Source organism: Dendrobates tinctorius, unplaced genomic scaffold (assembly GCF_039654945.1).
Source record: "Dendrobates tinctorius isolate UK_male_01 unplaced genomic scaffold, ASM3965494v1 ptg000130l, whole genome shotgun sequence".
NCBI lineage: Eukaryota > Metazoa > Chordata > Amphibia > Anura > Dendrobatidae > Dendrobates > Dendrobates tinctorius.
In genome coordinates, this window is record NW_027361798.1 from 986,128 (window position 1) to 1,002,311 (window position 16,184).

Below are 16,184 nucleotides of genomic sequence, written 5' to 3' on the forward strand. Positions count from 1 at the left end.
CGACGATCCCTGTCTTTGTGACAGATTGCCCTATCTGTTCCCCTAATAATTGAGTCTCCCACTACCAGCACCTGTCTGGCCTGCCCTGCTCTCCTATTTCCCCCCTTACTGGAGCAGACACTCCTCCGGCTGTCAGAGGACATGCCTTGCTGCAGCAGTGCTACTCCTGCACTAACACTCCCCTCATCTGCCAACTTAGCAAACTTATTGGGGTGTGCCAGATCAGGACTAGCCTCCCTGGCGCTCTTCCCTCTACCCCGCCTTCTAACTGTCACCCAGCTAGCTGCTTCATTGTCCTGCAGCTCCAACCTAGCATCCCCCCCCTCATCTATCCCATTGAGCGTCTGCTCAGTGAGCAGAAGACTCCTTTCCATATTGTCTATGGATCTCAGTGTTGCCAGCTGCACATTTAGATCCAGTATCTGGGCTTCCAAATGCACAACGTGCTCACATCTTGCACAGCAGTATGCACCCTCGACCGGCTGTTCAAGGATTTCATACATGCGGCAAGACGTGCACTGGATGGCATTGGCAATAGTGGAGCACATCCTAATGGGGATTGCACCAGACAATAAGATAAGCAAAAATAAATAAAAAGTATTACTATAACAGCAATTCAGTAAGACCTCCCTTGGAAACTCCCTGAATCTAAAGTCACTGAATTTCAAGTCACACACTTACCACAGTTCGCACTTACGCTCAGGTCACACTCAGCTCGTTCACACTCGCTCAGGAAGAAGATTTAAAAGAGTTTTTTTTTTTTTTCCCCTTTTACCAGCACATCACCTTGCTGCTCAATGCACTTCCAAAAAGTGTCAGCGTCATTATCCTGTACCCCGAGTGTCAGTGTCATTATCCTGCACCCCGATTGTCAGTGTCATTATCCTGCACCCCAAATGTCAGTGTCATTATCCTGCACCCCGAGTGTCAGTGTCATTATCCTGTACCCCGAGTGTCAGTGTCATTATCCTGCACCCCAAATGTCAGTGTCATTATCCTGCACCCCGAGTGTCAGTGTCATTATCCTGCACCCCGAGTGTCAGTGTCATTATCCTGCACCCCAAATGTCAGTGTCATTATCCTGCACCCCGAGTGTCAGTGTCATTATCCTGCACCCCGAGTGTCAGTGTCATTATCCTGTACCCCGAGTGTCAGCGTCATTATCCTGCACCCCGAGTGTCAGTGTCATTATCCTGTACCCCGAGTGTCAGTGTCATTATCCTGCACCCCAAATGTCAGTGTCATTATCCTGCACCCCGAGTGTCAGTGTCATTATCCTGCACCCCGAGTGTCAGTGTCATTATCCTGTACCCCGAGTGTCAGTGTCATTATCCTGCACCCCGAGTGTCAGTGTCATTATCCTGCACCCTGAGTGCCAGTGTCATTATCCTGCACCCCGAGTGTCAGTGTCATTATCCTGCACCCCGAGTGTCAGTGTCATTATCCTGTACCCCGAGTGTCAGTGTCATTATCCTGCACCCCGAGTGTCAGTGTCATTATCCTGCACCCTGAGTGCCAGTGTCATTATCCTGCACCCCGAGTGTCAGTGTCATTATCCTGCACCCCGAGTGTCAGTGTCATTATCCTGTACCCCGAGTGTCAGTGTCATTATCCTGCACCCCAAATGTCAGTGTCATTATCCTGCACCCCGAGTGTCAGTGTCATTATCCTGCACCCCGAGTGTCAGTGTCATTATCCTGCACCCCAAATGTCAGTGTCATTATCCTGCACCCCGAGTGTCAGTGTCATTATCCTGCACCCCGAGTGTCAGTGTCATTATCCTGTACCCCGAGTGTCAGCGTCATTATCCTGCACCCCGAGTGTCAGTGTCATTATCCTGTACCCCGAGTGTCAGTGTCATTATCCTGCACCCCAAATGTCAGTGTCATTATCCTGCACCCCGAGTGTCAGTGTCATTATCCTGCACCCCGAGTGTCAGTGTCATTATCCTGTACCCCGAGTGTCAGTGTCATTATCCTGCACCCCGAGTGTCAGTGTCATTATCCTGCACCCTGAGTGCCAGTGTCATTATCCTGCACCCCGAGTGTCAGTGTCATTATCCTGCACCCCGAGTGTCAGTGTCATTATCCTGTACCCCGAGTGTCAGTGTCATTATCCTGCACCCCGAGTGTCAGTGTCATTATCCTGCACCCCAAATGTCAGTGTCATTATCCTGCACCCCGAGTGTCAGTGTCATTATCCTGCACCCCGAGTGTCAGTGTCATTGTCCTGACCCCGAGTGTTAGCGTCATTATCGTGTACCCCGAATGTCAGCGACATTATCCTGTACCCCGAGTGTCAGCGACATTATCCTGTACCCCGAGTGTCAGTGTCATTATCCTGTACCCCGAGTGTCAGTGTCATTATCCTGTACCCCGAGTGTCAGCGTCATTATCCTGTACTCCGAGTGTCAGCGTCATTATCCTGTACTCCGAGTGTCAGCGTCATTATACTGTACCCCGAGTGTCAGCGTCATTATCCTGTACCCCGAGTGTCAGCGACATTATCCTGTACCCCGAGTGTCAGCGACATTATCCTGTACTCCGAGTGTCAGCGTCATTATCCTGTACTCCGAGTGTCAGCGTCATTATACTGTACCCCGAGTGTCAGCGTCATTATCCTGTACCCCGAGTGTCAGCGACATTATCCTGTACCCCGAGTGTCAGCGACATTATCCTGTACCCCGAGTGTCAGCGTCATTATCCTGTACTCCGAGTGTCAGCGACATTATCCTGTACCCCGAGTGTCAGCGACATTATCCTGTACCCCGAGTGTCAGTGTCATTATCCTGTACTCCGAGTGTCAGCGTCATTATACTGTACCCCGAGTGTCAGCGTCATTATCCTGTACCCCGAGTGTCAGCGACATTATCCTGTACCCCGAGTGTCAGTGTCATTATCCTGTACTCCGAGTGTCAGTGTCATTATCCTGTACCCCGAGTGTCAGCGTCATTATCCTGTACCCCGAGTGTCAGCGACATTATCCTGTACCCCGAGTGTCAGTGTCATTATCCTGTACCCCGAGTGTCAGTGTCATTATCCTGTACTCCGAGTGTCAGTGTCATTATCCTGCACCCCGAGTGTCAGTGTCATTATCCTGTACCCCGAGTGTCAGTGTCATTATCCTGTACCCCGAGTGTCAGTGTCATTATCCTGTACCCCGAGTGTCAGTGTCATTATCCTGTACCCCGAGTGTCAGTGTCATTATCCTGTACCCCGAGTGTCAGCGTCATTATCCTGCACCCCGAGTGTCAGTGTCATTATCCTGTACCCCGAGTGTCAATGTCATTATCCTGTACTCCGAGTGTCAGCGTCATTATCCTGTACCCCGAGTGTCAGCGTCATTATCCTGTACCCCGAGTGTCAGCGACATTATCCTGTACCCCGAGTGTCAGCGACATTATCCTGTACTCCGAGTGTCAGTGTCATTATCCTGTACCCCGAGTGTCAGTGTCATTATCCTGCACCCCGAGTGTCAGTGTCATTATCCTGTACCCCGAGTGTCAGTGTCATTATCCTGTACTCCGAGTGTCAGTGTCATTATCCTGTACCCCGAGTGTCAGTGTCATTATCCTGCACCCCGAGTGTCAGCGTCATTATCCTGTACCCCGAGTGTCAGCGTCATTATCCTGTACCCCGAGTGTCAGTGTCATTATCCTGTACCCCGAGTGTCAGTGTCATTATCCTGTACCCCGAGTGTCAGTGTCATTATCCTGTACCCCGAGTGTCAGTGTCATTATCCTGCACCCCGAGTGTCAGTGTCATTATCCTGTACCCCGAGTGTCAGTGTCATTATCCTGCACCCCGAGTGTCAGCGTCATTATCCTGTACCCCGAGTGTCAGTGTCATTATCCTGCACCCCGAGTGTCAGCGTCATTATCCTGTACCCCGAGTGTCAGTGTCATTATCCTGTACCCCGAGTGTCAGTGTCATTATCCTGTACCCCGAGTGTCAGTGTCATTATCCTGCACCCCGAGTGTCAGTGTCATTATCCTGTACCCCGAGTGTCAGTGTCATTATCCTGGACCCCGAGTGTCAGCGTCATTATCCTGCACCCCGAGTGTCAGTGTCATTATCCTGCACCCCGAGTGTCAGCGTCATTATCCTGTACCCTGAGTGTCAGTGTCATTATCCTGTACCCCGAGTGTCAGTGTCATTATCCTGCACCCCGAGTGTCAGCGTCATTATCCTGTACCCCGAGTGTCAGTGTCATTATCCTGTACCCCGTGTCATCCTCCTTATTGTCTTTGTGATCTGCACAGAATATAACACATTGACACGCCATGTCCAGCTGTGGTAAGTGGGGGTGCCGCGTCTTCCATGAATAGATTGGGTGTAGGCTGTGACCTATACAATGACAATGATGATGGTTTCTGTCATTCAGGACAAATGGCAGAGAGCATTGTGTCCACCATGTTCTTGATGATAACCTCCTTGGGGTGGATGCTTTTGGGCAGATAGTGGCAGGAGGTCATCTGCCAGGCATCGATAATTGTAACCGGCAGACCCGAGAAGACGCCCCTCATCAGGGTGTCCAGCTGCAAGGACAGCCAGTCACTGCCGTGTTCATACAGGAAGCCGGTGTTGCCTGATTTGATGATGACCTTGGTCTGGGGACTTCGCTCCAATAACCGGACAACAGCATTACGGATATTTCGAATCCTTTGTAGATAAAATCTCACTGGGAACGGCACAAAGTGGGCCATGCAGTTTATGACAATTACCAGTCCGTCGTCTCCCCCTCCAATTTTATCCAGCTCGTTGGCGATGTACTGCAGCTCCTGGACACGTGTGCGCTTCATGCTAAGTGGCCTCTCGTGTGCCCGCCATTGCACTAGATAGCCATTCTCCGCATCTGTGGCCAGCAGAGGTCCGGGGGCAAAGCTGACATGAAGGTCCACCCTCTGTAGAGCTGCCAACACAAAATTCACTACAGGTGAATTCTAGAAAGCGCGAGATCACTCTTTCTCTTTGTTTCCTATCACTTACACGACGTATTGAGCCCCTATCCTCCTCCTTTGTCTTCCTGCTCTAGTTCTCTAAAGTCTTTCCATCAACCATGCTCCATGGATGTTCATCCGAGTAAAAACAAGCAAAAAGTTTGCCCGAGCACACACTTACATTAAACTAAGGATGGGGGGTCCCTTATTAGACATGAATTAGGACATCAGTGTCTCCTGGACAGTCTGTGTACATCATATAGGAGACAATGCGACTGCTATATATACAGTGGGGAAAATAAGTATTTGATCCTCTGCCGATTTTGCAATTTTTCCACCTACAAAGAATGGAGAGGTCTGTAATTTTTATTGCAGGTACACTTCACCTGTGAGAGACAGAATCTAAAAATAAGAAACATAAATCACATTGTAGGATTTTTTATATAATTAATTTGCATTTTATTCCATGAAATAAGTATTTGATCACCGGCCAACCATCAAGAATTCTGCCTCACACAGACCTATTAGTTTTTCTGTAAGAAGCCTCCTACTCTGCCCTCAGTATCTGTATTAATTGCACCTGTTTGAACTCGTAACTAGTGTTGAGCATTCCGGTACAGCAAATATCAGGTATCGGCCAATATTCGCGGTATCGGAATTCCGATACTGAGTTACGATACTTTTTGCATATCGAATACCGGAATCGGAAGTTCCCATAATGCTATGAGCCAGTTTGATTTGTTTCAGCCAATGAGGAATCCTAAGAAGTGTGGGCACATCCTGTTAGGAATGTAGGCATGTTAGCTAATGGCATGGCTATGATTGGCTGCTGAAATGATGTCATGATGCCCTATAAAAGCCGCCGCCGCCATTTAGGGTTCACTCTGCTGTGAATTCAGTTAGGGACAGGCTGCTGTTCAAGACTGTGAGGGACAGTTAGAGATAGCGATTTGCTATATAATATTGTGCTTTGCCCAGGCTACATTATCAATCACTGTAGCTTTCTTTTGCCTTGCAGCTCTGTTCACAGCTGTCTACAAGGTCTGTGTGATTGCAGCTCACGCTGTAGTGTGTCCTGCAGCCACCTCTGGTTGTAGGCCGCTCAGCGTGCGTCACTGCCTCATACATATTTATTTTTGTTTTATTGCTGCTCATTTTTCATTCTCCTATTAGTGTGCATCCATCCGTATCCATCTACATTGGTTGTAAACACTATAGGAGTAGACAGCGGAGCCTTTCTGCAGCCTTTCAGTGCTAGTGCCCAGTTCTCTGCACTGTTCACGGCTGTCTGTGAGGTCTCTGTGTGTGAGTTCAGCTCATGTTGTAGTGTGTTCTGCAGCCACCTCTGGTTGTAGTCCGCTCAGTGTGCGTCACTGCCTCATACATAGTCCTTTTTTTGTTTTATTGCAGCTCATTTTTCCTGATTTTTTTCTCCTATTAGTGTGCTTCCATCTGTATTCATCTACATTGGTTGGTTGCAAACACTATATAGGAGTAGACAGAGGAGCCTTTTTGCTGGCTTGTGCCCTGCAGCTGCAGCCAGATTAGTATTAGCCTATTTTTTGGAGCCTCATCTATTGCATTGTAGGTTACCTTCCTACATTGTAATAGCTCCAAAAAGTTTGTGATACTATCACTTTCACATCTTTGGTCATATCCTTTTTGTTTTTTTGAAAAAAAAACATGTAAATAAAGTTCACCAAACACTCCACTTGACAGTTGTGTAGGCCACTGTTATGAATGAGTCACCGGAGGAGGAAAAAACAAAAACACAGCTTAAGTCCAGAAAACCAGAGAGGTTGGTAGCTAGCGGATTGCAGACCCCTGATCCTATTCACCACAACTAACAGTAGCCGTGGGAGTTTCCTACGGTGCCCTAGACCCCTCGATCACAGCCGGAGAGCTAAATAAGCCTAAAGAAAGAAAGGGGAAATCTAAACTGCCCCAGAGCAGACCCCAAAGCAATAGACAGGCCCCAACATGTATTGTCGGTGAAAAACAGATGAAAACACAAACACAGACAGAAAGACAGGCTGAGCAAATGATGGGGCCCAACTAACTAGATAGGAAAGGACAGAAAAGATGCTGGCTGCAATCACGCAAAAAACCCTGAAAAAAATAATGTCCAACACATCTGATAGAAAAGGCCCTGAAGTCACTAGACTTCAAAATCACTATATCAGCACTCAGGTATATTCAGAAGACAGAGCAAAGAGATCAACTGATCAGAGACAAAAATGGAGTTCAGCCCATCCCAACCAGGGCAGGCTGAACACAAACACTAAGTAAACAGACAAAATCTCATGGAAAAATAGCAGAGCATAAACTTAGCTTTTAGTAGACAGGAACTAAACTGGATGCCAGAGCTCAGAGCAGAAAGGATCACCAGCAACCCTGCAGGGCGTCAGCTGCCTTATATCCACTCAGAAATTCCGGATGTCCAATCACACTCCACCTGTTCAGATGACAGGTTCTTCCCATCCAGATCAATTTCACTACCTCCTTTCACCAGCAGAGGGAGTTCATCAGACATCAGAGGTGAAGGAGAAAATGAACTCATAACAGGCCACATTAGCTCATATTAAAGTGTATTCCACACACTTTATAAAATTAGTGTTTCTTATACCTGTTAGCAGCTGTTCAGGAATAAGCACACTAAGCCCCCCCTTTGAACTTTTCTGCCTAGCTTTATCAGTCTACCAAGATGAAGAAGGCACGTGGTTGTGGGCGTGAAGTTTCAGCAGGGAGAGGACGTGGGGATTCTGTGCCTGCTGCGGGCATCAGTGACTCAGCATCCCCCAGTTTTACCAGGCAACAGTCCTTTATGCGCAGCTTTGTAGGACCTCGCCGTACCCCACTGCTACGTGAGGAACAAATTGAAGCCGTTGTCGGATGGATGGCAGCAAACGCATCGACTTCAATGACTTCCACATCCTCTCAGGGCCAGAGCACTGAAGAGCAAACATCTGTCTCTTCACCACCTGCCAAATTCCCCTGGCAGTCAGAGAGCCCTGGACAGGAGCCATCTCTACTTCTGTTCTCTGAATCTCTTGGCTTGGAAACAGGGGGCAAGCCAAGCAGCATTCTAGAATGTGAAGAAGAGGGAGTATGCAGTGATGCGCAACTGCTTTGTCCCTCTGAATCTGAAGAGGCGGGTGGGCCAGTGCCTATGGTCAGCACACCTCTGTACGCATCAGATGATGAGACTCAGGTGCCACTTTCTGGTGCGCACTGTGCTGGCGAGACTACCCAGGATAAGCAGGTGGTGGAAGAGGGGAGTGTAGATGATGAGGTCCTTGACCCAACATGGCGTGAGGAACAGGAAGGTGGTGGTGGGTCGCCCCCTCGTTGGCTTCACCCAGGGCTGTGGGGTACTCGGTAGCAGGCCGGTGTCAGGGGGATGATGTGTCACAGCAGCGGTGACCCGGTCCGTGGCCCTGGGTACCCAATATCAATGGCGGTGATGTTTGTAGTGTAATTTATATGGAAAGTTCGTGACGCCACCTGTGGTGTTTGGCAAGTAAGATGGTAAGCCAACGCTGCTTGCAGATCCACTGGGACTGATGGTGTGATGCAGTAAAGGTGGTATAGCTCCCCACAGGTAGAGCTGTAGTCCCAGGGCAGTGTATAGGTGCGATGGATGAGTAGAGGCACCGAACGGTGTAGATGTTAATACCCCAATGTGGCGGTGCTGATGCAGGAAGGAATGGAGGACACCAGAGCTTGCCGTTTCAAAGCTTTCCTCACAGTTTGTAGTGCACACAGGTGCCTGCTTCGGTACCGTGTCCTCTAGGGCAGAGGCCCAGCCAACCTCCAGGCAAGATAGGACTCTCTCCGCCAGCACCCCGCCAACATGTGCCTTCCTAAACGACTCCTCTATTGTGCGTTTTAGTATGAAGAGCTCCAGTACAGTGGTTCTCTGAAGTTCCTCCTGTCAGATGTTCCTAACAACTCTCACTTGAATGACAGACAGCTGTAGCCTGCTTCGGGGACTCCCTTCTCCTGAATCCCGGCTCTCTATCAGTTTGCTGTTGTGTCCCAAGTCTTTGATGGGAGTAGTGCATTTACAGCCAACTACTCCACCGGTGTCTGCTGCAGAACCATAAGTGTCCGTACAACCTCGGGGACTGGGCCACGGCCTTGCGCTGAGAACCTATAGGCAGGGTTCCTATCCAACCCACTCCTCCTCTCTGTTCTCTCTCTCCTTCGTTCCGTACTTGTCTTTCTCTCTCTTATGGAAATGCAGGTTACAGTTCTACGTCTCTCCTTCTCTTTCCTTTCCAGTACCAGCTGGCTCAGGTCACTGAGGCAGTTGCAGCACTCTTTCCTCCATCCCTTCTTCCAGGGACTTCCACTCCTCACTCAGTGCCTTCCTTCCCGACTCACCTTCTGTCAGACTGTCCCCCTAAGGGACTAACTTCCAGTCCGACTGTCCCCCTAAGGGACTGACCTGTAATTCTATCTTCCCCTTCTTTTTATACTAACTCCACCCACCTCCCAGCACATCTCGTGTTACGAAGCAGGATCCCACGAAAGGTGCTCTGCTACAACCTGAGCCTAAAGCTACAATGTGGTTCTGCTGAACTATCCTGTGTGCGGGATGCAGGTGTTGGAGTGTGGCAAGGATTTCCCACCTTAACTGGATGGTGGGGCACTACACCTTAGGAGAAGGTGCAGTACCTCTGTGGCGACTGAGCTTCAGGGGCACCACAGTGGGAGCAGCTCTGAGGAAGAGATTCCCCGAATGGCCAAAACAGGAGGGAGAGGGAGGGGACAGACTTGGTTGCCTGTAGCCTCCACTTCGGCACCCGTTAGGATCATTCCTCTTCCAAAGCCCAAAATGGGCGCTCCCAGGACTTGCAGTGCGTGGTCCTTTTTTGACACAGTTGCAAATGACATTTGCTTTGTCAAATGCAAGCTGTGTAATCAGAAAGTCAAAAGAGGGAAAAGTGTCAGCAACCTGAATACCACAAATATGTGGAAACATGTGCGGACCAAGCACATGGTGGAGTTACAAAGACACACTGAAGACGTAGGCCAACCTACAGCACCACCTACCACCTCTTCAGCTCGTGTTGTAGCCTCTTCCTCCAGCTCACACACAGCTGGTTCGGCTTCCTCACAGGATCGCCATGGAAGAACCTCTGGCACTGTTGTCCTGAGACCCAGTGACATTCCACCCACAGCACCACGTTCCCTGTCATCCTCACACTCCCTGGCCACTCTACAGCCATCGGTAGCACAGGAATGGGAGAAAAGGCGGCCATACTCGGCAAACCATCCCCGAGCACAGGCTCTGAATGCTGGCATTGCAAAACATTCAGCATTCAGGCTGGTGGAGACTGACACCTTCCGTCACTTCATGGCATTGGCAGTCCCACAATACACCATGCCCAGCCGCTTTTATTTCAGCAGGCAAGCCGTCCCTGCCCTGCAAAAGCATGTGGAGGGAAAAATTAAACATGCGCTACTAAACGCCGTCAGTAGCAAGGTCCACCTGACCACCGATGCGTGGACCAGTAACCATGGACAGGGACGATACCTTTCCCTCACTGCCCATTGGGTCAATGTTGTGGAGCCGGGTACAGATCTTGAGAGTGGCGCTGTACGTGGTCTGCCAACTCCAAGGATTGCAGGAATCCCGTCTGTACACATTGACTCCTCCTCATACTCCAGTTCCTCAGAATCAGCGCTGCAGGAGCCTGTTGCGACCGATATGAGCACAGCCGTGGCCAAATGTCAACAGGCCGTACTGAAATTAATTTCTTTGGGGAATCGAAGCCACACAACGCAGGAGCTCTGGAATGCCATCAAGCAGGAGAGAGATGTGTGGTTTGTGCCAGTGAATCTCCAGCCAAGCTTGGTAGTGTGTGACAATGGCCGAAATCTGGTGGCAGCTCTGGGCCTAGGCAACCTCACTCACATCCAATGTCTGACACATGTGCTCAACTTGGTTGTGCACAGCTTTCTGAGGGACTGCTGCACAAGGTCCGCATAGAGTGCGCTCACTTGCGGCGTTCCAGCATGGCAAGATCGCGCATTGCAGCTCTGCAGCGCCGATTCCGCCTTCCGGAACATTGATCATATGTGACCTACCCACCAGGTGGAATTCAACGTTACATATGTTGGAGCGGTTGTGTGAGCAGCAGGCAGCAGTAATGGAGTACCAGCTGCATCAGGCGCAAACAAGTCGCACTGTGCGCCGGTCACACTTCAGCACCACTGAGTGGGCCTCTATGAAGGACATCTGCCATGTTTTGCGTGCCTTCAATGATTCCACGCGGATGGCGAGTGCAGATGATGCACTAGTCAGCATGACTGTCCCCCTTATCTGCCTGCTTCAAAAAACACTGCAAGGACTAAGGGAGGAGGTTTTGGAAGAGGTGGAGGATGAGGAGTCACAAATGCCATCTGCTTCTGGACAGTCTGCGCAACGTGGTTCCTCACAAAGGCCTAGGCAGGGGACATTTTGTGAGGAGGATGAGGAGGAGTCAATGGAGGAGGAAGACATCTCTCCAGAGGAGGGAGGTACACAATGCTCTAGTAGTCAGTATGTAGAGCGACGGTGGGGTGATGCAGAGCAGTCAGAGATGATGCCTCAGGCAGGGGACCGCGTTTCTTGGGCAGTTGGGAGTCTGCAGCACATGGTTGATTTCATGCTGCAGTGCCTGAGAAACGACCGCCGCATCGCCCACATTCTCAACACGCCTGATTATTGGGTGTACACCCTCCTAGACCCTCGCTACCGGGACAACTTACAAAGCCTCATAACACCGTTGAACCGGGAGTGTAAAATGCGTGAGTAGCAAGACACACTGGTGCATTCCATCATGTTTTCCATTCCACCCGACAGCAGTGCTGCTAGTGCTTTACAAAGCAACTCTGTACGTCGAGGCAGTGGAGGAAGCTCTGCACAAAGAAGGAACAAAGGCAGTGCCTCAGCACAAGGCAAGACCAGTATGGCCCAAATGTGGCAAAATTTTGTGTGCCCGCCACAAATGTCTACACCATCACAGACGGTTCCAGTCAGCAGGAGGCAACGTTTTCGTCAGATGGTGACAGACTTCATGTCTTGCCCTGTCAGTGTACTCCCAGATGGCTCTTCCCCCTTCAAGTTTTGGGTCTTGTGAGCTGGATACATGGCCAGAGCTTAGCAAGTATGCATTGGAGGTGCTGGCTTGCCCTGCTGCTAGTGTATTATCGGAACGCGTCTTTAGTGCCGCAGGTGGTGTACTAACAGACCGTCGCACGCGACTATCCTCCGATAATGTTGACCGGCTTACTTTTCTGAAAATGAACAAGGCCTGGATCTCGCTGGAATTTGCCAGTCCTCTTCCAGAATAAATAATTGGTTGGCAACAGTATCCAGGTCTCCTGTTGTGTTCATGTTTCTACCACCTGAACTGTAATCCCTGGGCTCCAACACCGCCAGTTGTTGCTCAGAAGTGCCGTCTGCACAGAGAAAAACACATGCTCCAGTGTTAGTGGGGTTCAGTAACACCAGCTGCTCCCCTGCTGTGTGTCCGGCAAAGTCTCCTGCTGCCTCCACATTCAAACTACATCAGATTTTACATTTGCTCCAATTAGGTCTCAGCCTAAACCCTGATTGAACCTGGGCTCCAACAATGCCAGCTGTTGCTCAGAAGTGCCGTCTGCACAGAGAAAAACACATGCTCCAGTGTTAGTGGGGTTCAGTAATGCCAGCTGCTCCCCAGCTGTGTGTCCGGCTAAGTCTCCTGTTGCCTCCACATTCAAACTACATCAGATATAAAACTTGCTCCAAATTGGCCTCAGCCTACTCCATGTTTGACCCTGGGCTCCAACACTGCTAGTTGCTGCTCAGAAGTGCTGTCTGCACAGAGAAAAACACTAGCTCCTGTGTTAGTGGGGTTCAGTAATGCCAGCTGCTCTCCGGCTGTGTGTCCGGCAATATCTCCTGCTCCCTCCACATTCAAACTACATCAGATTTTACACTTGTTCCAAGTAGGCCTCAGCCTATTCCTTTTGGAAGTGCATTGAGCAGCAAGGTGGTGTGCTGGTAAAAGGGAAAAAAAAAAAAATCTTTTAAATCTTCTGCCTGAGCGAGTGTGAACGAGCTGAGTGTGACCTGAGCGTAAGTGCGAACTGTGGTAAGTGTGTGACTTGAGATTCAGTGACTTTGGATTCAGGGAGTTTCCAAGGGAGGTCTTACTGAATTGCTGTTATAGTAATACTTTTTTTTTTTTTTTTAATTTATTTTTTTAATTTATTTTTGCTTATCTTATTGTCTGGTGCAGTCACCATTAGGATGTGCTCCACTATTGCCAATGCCATCCAGTGCACGTCTTGCCGCATGTATGAAATCCTTGAACAGCCGGTCGAGGGTGCATACTGCTGTGCAAGATGTGAGCACATTGTGCATTTGGAAGCCCAGATACTGGATCTAAAGGTGCAGCTGGCAACACTGAGCTCCATAGACAATATGGAAAGGAGTCTTCTGCTCACTGAGCAGACGCTCAATGGGATAGATGAGGGGGGGGATGCTAGGTTGCAGCTGCAGGACAATGAAGCAGCTAGCTGGGTGACAGTTAGAAGGCGGCGTAGAGGGAAGAGCACCAGGGAGGCTAGTCCTGATCTGGCACACCCCAATAAGTTTGCTAAGTTGTCAGATGAGGGGAGTGTTAGTGCAGGAGTAGCACTGCTGCAGCAAGGCATGTCCTCTGAAAGCCGGAGGAGTGTCTGCTCCAGTAAGGGGGGAAATAGGAGAGCAGGGCAGGCCAGACAGGTTCTGGTAGTGGGAGACTCAATTATTAGGGGAACAGATAGGGCAATCTGTCACAAAGACAGGGATCGTCGAACGGTGTGCTGCCTACCTGGCGCTCGAGTCCGACACATCGCTGATCGGGTTGACAGATTACTGGGAGGGGCTGGAGAGGATCCAGCAGTCATGGTGCATATTGGCACAAATGACAAAGTTAGAGGTAGGTGGAAGGTCCTTAAAGATGATTTCAGGGAATTAGGCTGTAAGCTTAAAGCAAGGACCTCCAAGGTGGTATTTTCGGAAATACTTCCTGTACCACGTGCCACGCCAGAGAGGCAACGGGAGATTAGGGAGATTAATAAGTGGCTCAGGAATTGGTGTAGGAAGGAGGGGTTTGGGTTCCTGCAGAACTGGGCCGACTTCTCAGTTGGCTACAGGTTCTAAGCTAGGGACGGGCTGCACCTCAATGGGGAGGGTGCAGCTGTGCTGGGGGAGAAAATGGCTAGAAGGTTGGAGGAGTGTTTAAACTAGGGATGGGGGGGGTATTTCTTTTATAGGAGGGGAAGACAGTGCTGATAGAGACCTGGGCACAAATAATGACATTGGGGGTGGGGGTGGCATGGGGGGTGGGGTTAGAACAGTTAATAATTTAAGAAAGAATAGAGGTACAGAGAGATACATAAAGTGCATGTATACTAATGCCAGAAGCCTCGCCAACAAAATGGAGGAATTGGAGTTAATGTTGTTGGAACATAATTCTGACATGGTGGGGATATCTGAGACATGGCCGGACGAGAGTCACGACTGGGCGGATAATTTACAGGGCTATAGTCTGTTCAGAAATGACCGAACAAATAAGCGAGGGGGAGGCGTGTGTTTATATGTAAAATCATCCTTAAAACCCATCCTTCGTGATAATATATATGAATCTAATGAAAATGTAGAGTCCCTGTGGGTAGAGATAAGGGGAGGGGGGAAAATAATAAATTACTGATAGGGGTTTGCTATAAGTCTCCAAAGATAATGGAAGCAACAGAGAATATCCTCATAAAGCAAATAGATGAAGCAGCGACTCAAGGAGAAGTCATTATTATGGGGGACTTCAACTACCCTGAAATACATTGGGGAACCGAAACCTGCAGTTCCAGCAAAGGTGATAGGTGTCTGACCACTATGAGAGACAATTACCTTTCACAACTGGTTCAGGACCCAACAAGAGGGGGGGGCACTGCTAGACCTAATATTAATCAACAGGCCAGACCGCATATCAAATGTAAGGGTTGGGGGTCACTTGGGTAATAGTGATCACAAATTAATAAGTTTTCATGTATCCTTTAATAAGATGTGTAGTAGAGGGGTTACAAGGACACTAAACTTCAGGAAGGCAAATTTCCAACGGATGAGAGATGATCTTGGTGCAATAACTGGGACGATATCCTGAGACATAAAAATACACAAAGAAAATGGGAGACGTTTATTAGCATCCTGAATAGGATCTGTGCACAATATATACCGTATGGGAATAAACATGCGAGAAATAGGAGGAAACCACTATGGCTAAATAGAGCTGTAAGGGGCGCAATAAGGGACAAAAATAAAGCATTTAGAGAATTAAAGCAAATAGGTAGTGATGAGGCATTAACTAAATACAGAAGATTAAATAAATTCTATAAAAAGCAAATCAAGACAGCAAAGATTGAGACAGAGAGACTCATTGCCAGAGAAAGTAAAAATAATCCCAAAATATTCTTTAACTACATAAATAGTAAGAAGCTAAAAAATGATAGTGTTGGTCCCCTTAAAAATAGTCTGGGTGAAATGGTGGATGAGGATGAGGAAAAAGCTAAATGACTTTTTTCAACAGTATTTACACAAGAAAATCCCATGACGGATAACATGATCAGGGATAAAAATTCTCCGTTAAATGTCACCTGCTTAACCCAGCAGGAAGTACGGCAGCGTCTACAAATCACTAAAATTGACAAATCCCCGGGCCCGGATGGGATACACCCCCGAGTACTGCAGGAATTAAGCACAGTCATAGATAGACCATTATTTTTAATCTTTAAAGATTCCATAATAACAGGGTCTGTACCACAGGACTGGCGTATAGCAAATGTGGTGCCAATATTCAAAAAGGGGACAAAAACTGAACTTGGAAATTATAGGCCAGTAAGTTTAATCTCAACTGTGGGTAAAATCCTGGAGGGTTTTCTAAGAGATACTATACTGGAGTATCTGGAGAAGAATAACCTTATGACCCAATAGCAACATGGGTTTACAAGAGACCGTTCCTGTCAGACTAATCTGATAAGCTTTTATGAAGAGGTAAGTTCCGGACTGGACCAAGGGAATGCAGTGGACGTGGTGTACATGGACTTTTCAAAAGCTTTTGATATGGTGCCACACAAAAGGTTGATACATAAAATGAGAACAATGGGGATAGGGGAAAATATGTGTAGGTGGGTGAAGAGCTGGCTCAGGGATAGAAAACAAAGGGTGGTT

The 16,184-nt window shown here is 48.7% G+C and overlaps 1 protein-coding gene across 1 annotated transcript in view; it reads right to left on the reverse strand.

The window, feature by feature from the left end:
• Positions 1-4,101: 4,101 nt before the first annotated feature.
• LOC141047910 (NXPE family member 3-like) overlaps positions 4,102-16,184 on the reverse strand; it is a 61,382-nt gene continuing 49,299 nt past the window's right edge. The window contains exon 6 of the mRNA XM_073543230.1: positions 4,102-4,911. Within this exon, the coding sequence (XP_073399331.1) occupies positions 4,376-4,911 (536 nt within the window). The 3' untranslated portion in view covers positions 4,102-4,375. The remainder of the gene's footprint in view (positions 4,912-16,184) is intronic.